The sequence below is a fragment of the Solanum tuberosum genome, unplaced genomic scaffold (assembly GCF_000226075.1).
Source record: "Solanum tuberosum cultivar DM 1-3 516 R44 unplaced genomic scaffold, SolTub_3.0 scf00342, whole genome shotgun sequence".
NCBI lineage: Eukaryota > Viridiplantae > Streptophyta > Magnoliopsida > Solanales > Solanaceae > Solanum > Solanum tuberosum.
The window spans coordinates 473,602-476,009 of record NW_006239261.1 but is presented as its reverse complement, the minus strand read 5'-3'; the positions used below and the strand labels follow the sequence as shown (position 1 = coordinate 476,009).

The 2,408-nt window shown below is 36.7% G+C and overlaps 1 protein-coding gene across 1 annotated transcript; it reads right to left on the bottom strand.

The window, feature by feature from the left end:
• Positions 1–518: 518 nt before the first annotated feature.
• Positions 519–2,119, bottom strand: LOC102597801 (sex-determining region Y protein-like). Its single transcript, XM_006360931.2, has one exon. The coding sequence runs from the start codon at positions 1,945–1,947 to the stop codon at positions 877–879; it is 1,071 nt and encodes a 356-aa protein (XP_006360993.1). The 5' UTR covers positions 1,948–2,119; the 3' UTR covers positions 519–876.
• Positions 2,120–2,408: the final 289 nt, after the last annotated feature.

Genomic DNA, 2,408 nt, shown 5'->3' with positions numbered 1-2,408 from the left:
AAAACCACTTATAAGGTATTGGATACTTATATTAACCCAACACGAACCATATCAAACCATATTTTTTTGATAGGTTATAAGGGGGAATAAGAGTCAACAAGAAGGTTTTAACAAAATTGATGTAATTTCACAAACAATAAATTATCCAGAGTCGACCTTAGTTTGGGTGGGCACTTACCATCTTGGTAAGATAATACACTCTTTAACTCATTAACCAGAGATTTTGGATTCGAATTACCTTTGTTAAGAAATGGGGTATCATTAATTAGAGATTTTGGATTCGAATTGCCTATGTTAGGAAATGATTTACCCCTTTCGACGCGAATCCAAATAAATTATAATTTTTTTTTCTTGACTCGATATAACTCCTTTAAAATGTATTCATTGTGAGAAATACAAAGGTAACATGGGATAATAATACAAATTCAGAACCAAAAATCTATATGGTGGCTGTTTTCCTCAACATAAACAGTCATTAATAACAATAAAGTTACCAAAAAGTACATCAAAAACAGAAGAAAAAAGAAAAATGGAGATTTTCTTTGGGGATATTTGTTAAAGGAAAGTAAAAATAAGATGACCTATTTGAACATAAAGTTTAAAATGTGGACTAGATTCACATTACACTGAAATTAGCTCTAACAACACCCATAAAAAAAAATCTCTCTCCACATTTTTTCAGACATCACAAACCATATATTTGTGGCGTAAGTTGAATTACTAAAATGCCCTTCGATAGAACCCTTGATTTGTCAAATTTCAAGGACAAGACAATTGACCAAAAGGTGCAACATTTGGATCTTACTTTTCCAATTTCTACAGTTTGCCCCAAAAACTAATCAGAAACTGAAAATTAACCCCCAGAAATTTATACCTTTAGCTCCCTCTGCCAATCATCTCCTTGTACCTGAGAATCGAATCCAACCTCTGCAACTTCAACTGTTGCTTGAATTTGTTGATGAAATCATCGGCTTTTGCATCGACTTCATTGTCTTCATCGCTTGTTTTAGCATTCTTCTCCCTTGTAGTCGCCGGCCGCCGAGCTTCTACGATGGCTTCTTGTTCAAAATGCGCAAATGGCGATTTCATACTAGCTGATTTCTTCATCTTCGTCGGCAACTTCACTGGAGCTTCACCTGCTGACGGTTTCGTATCTGATCTGCTCCTGCTCACGTGTCGTTCACTTAACTGACTGTACACTTCATCCAAGCTCTTCATCTCACCTTCCTCTTCTTCATCATCTTCATTTTCCTCTTCGATTTGCTGAAAATCGAAATGGGTCTCCATATTTTTAAGTTTCTGTTCATGGGTGTGCTGGAAAATGAACTGGGTCGATTTCGATTTATCTGGAAGGGTTTCTTCAAAATGGAAATCCGGTTCCATATTTCCAATTTTTTGTTCATGGGTGTGCTGAAATAGGTACTGGGTTTGTGTATCTGGGAGATTTTCCTGATGGGTTTGCTGGAAATCGTGCTGGGTTTGTGCCTTTTGGACATTCTTCTCTTGATTGAAAATATACTGGGTGGTGTTGTCTGGTTCTACGGTAGTATGTTCAGGAGCTGGTTCAAATATGTAATGTGTTGGTGGTTCAAATGGTGGGGTTTCTTGTTGATGGGGATGGGGATGCTCAAAGCTGTAATCCTTAACAGGTTCTTGAGATCTGTAATTGGAGAAATTAATGGATTTGATGCGTTGAAGAAGAGAAGGAGATCTCACAAGTTTAGTGGGCTGTTGTTGCTGTGGCTGATTTTGTGAGTAATCTTCCTGTTGATGTGAGTTGTCTTCTTGTTGTTTTGGATGATTATGTTTTTGGTTAGCTAAGGAAGAAGTAAAAGCAATGGTACCTATCATGACATTGAGAAGAACAAAAAGAACAGTGGGAGTGAACCAGCTATTCATGGACGCCCAGATTGAAGAATAGACAGTAGATACAGAATCATCAAACATGGTGATTTTCTAGAGAGAGAGAATGGAAGTGAAAATGGAGAGCAAAGATTGGAGTGTGGTATTGAACAGAGTTTGGAGATAGTAAAAGCAGAGGAGAGAGAGAGAGAGAGGGGCTAGAAGATGGCAAGTGGTGGGTGGGATCAGGGCATGGGGATGAATGATAGTTGGGTGCGCTATACTTTATTTTCTTTGCATGGGATTTTTTTTAACCTCAATATTTTCTAATCAAAATCGGAGTAAAATATTTGATATGATAACATATTATTATAATTTATAAATATTATTTTCATAAAATTATATAACTTATAGCTTATCCTTGATAAATTTAACTTGCATATATGGATAGTGTTTGACCCTGATCTAGTCAATCAGTTAGATGGCAGCATGGACAAGGTTTTAAAGCATGTTGACCTTGTCACTTGCATAAGCCAAGGAAACAAACATACACGACTAAGTTGGCG

What these genes read in the sequence shown, in the direction of transcription:
- LOC102597801 (XM_006360931.2), bottom strand. Translation starts at nt 1,947, where the DNA reads ATGTTTGATGATTCTGTATCTACTGTCTATTCTTCAATCTGGGCGTCC.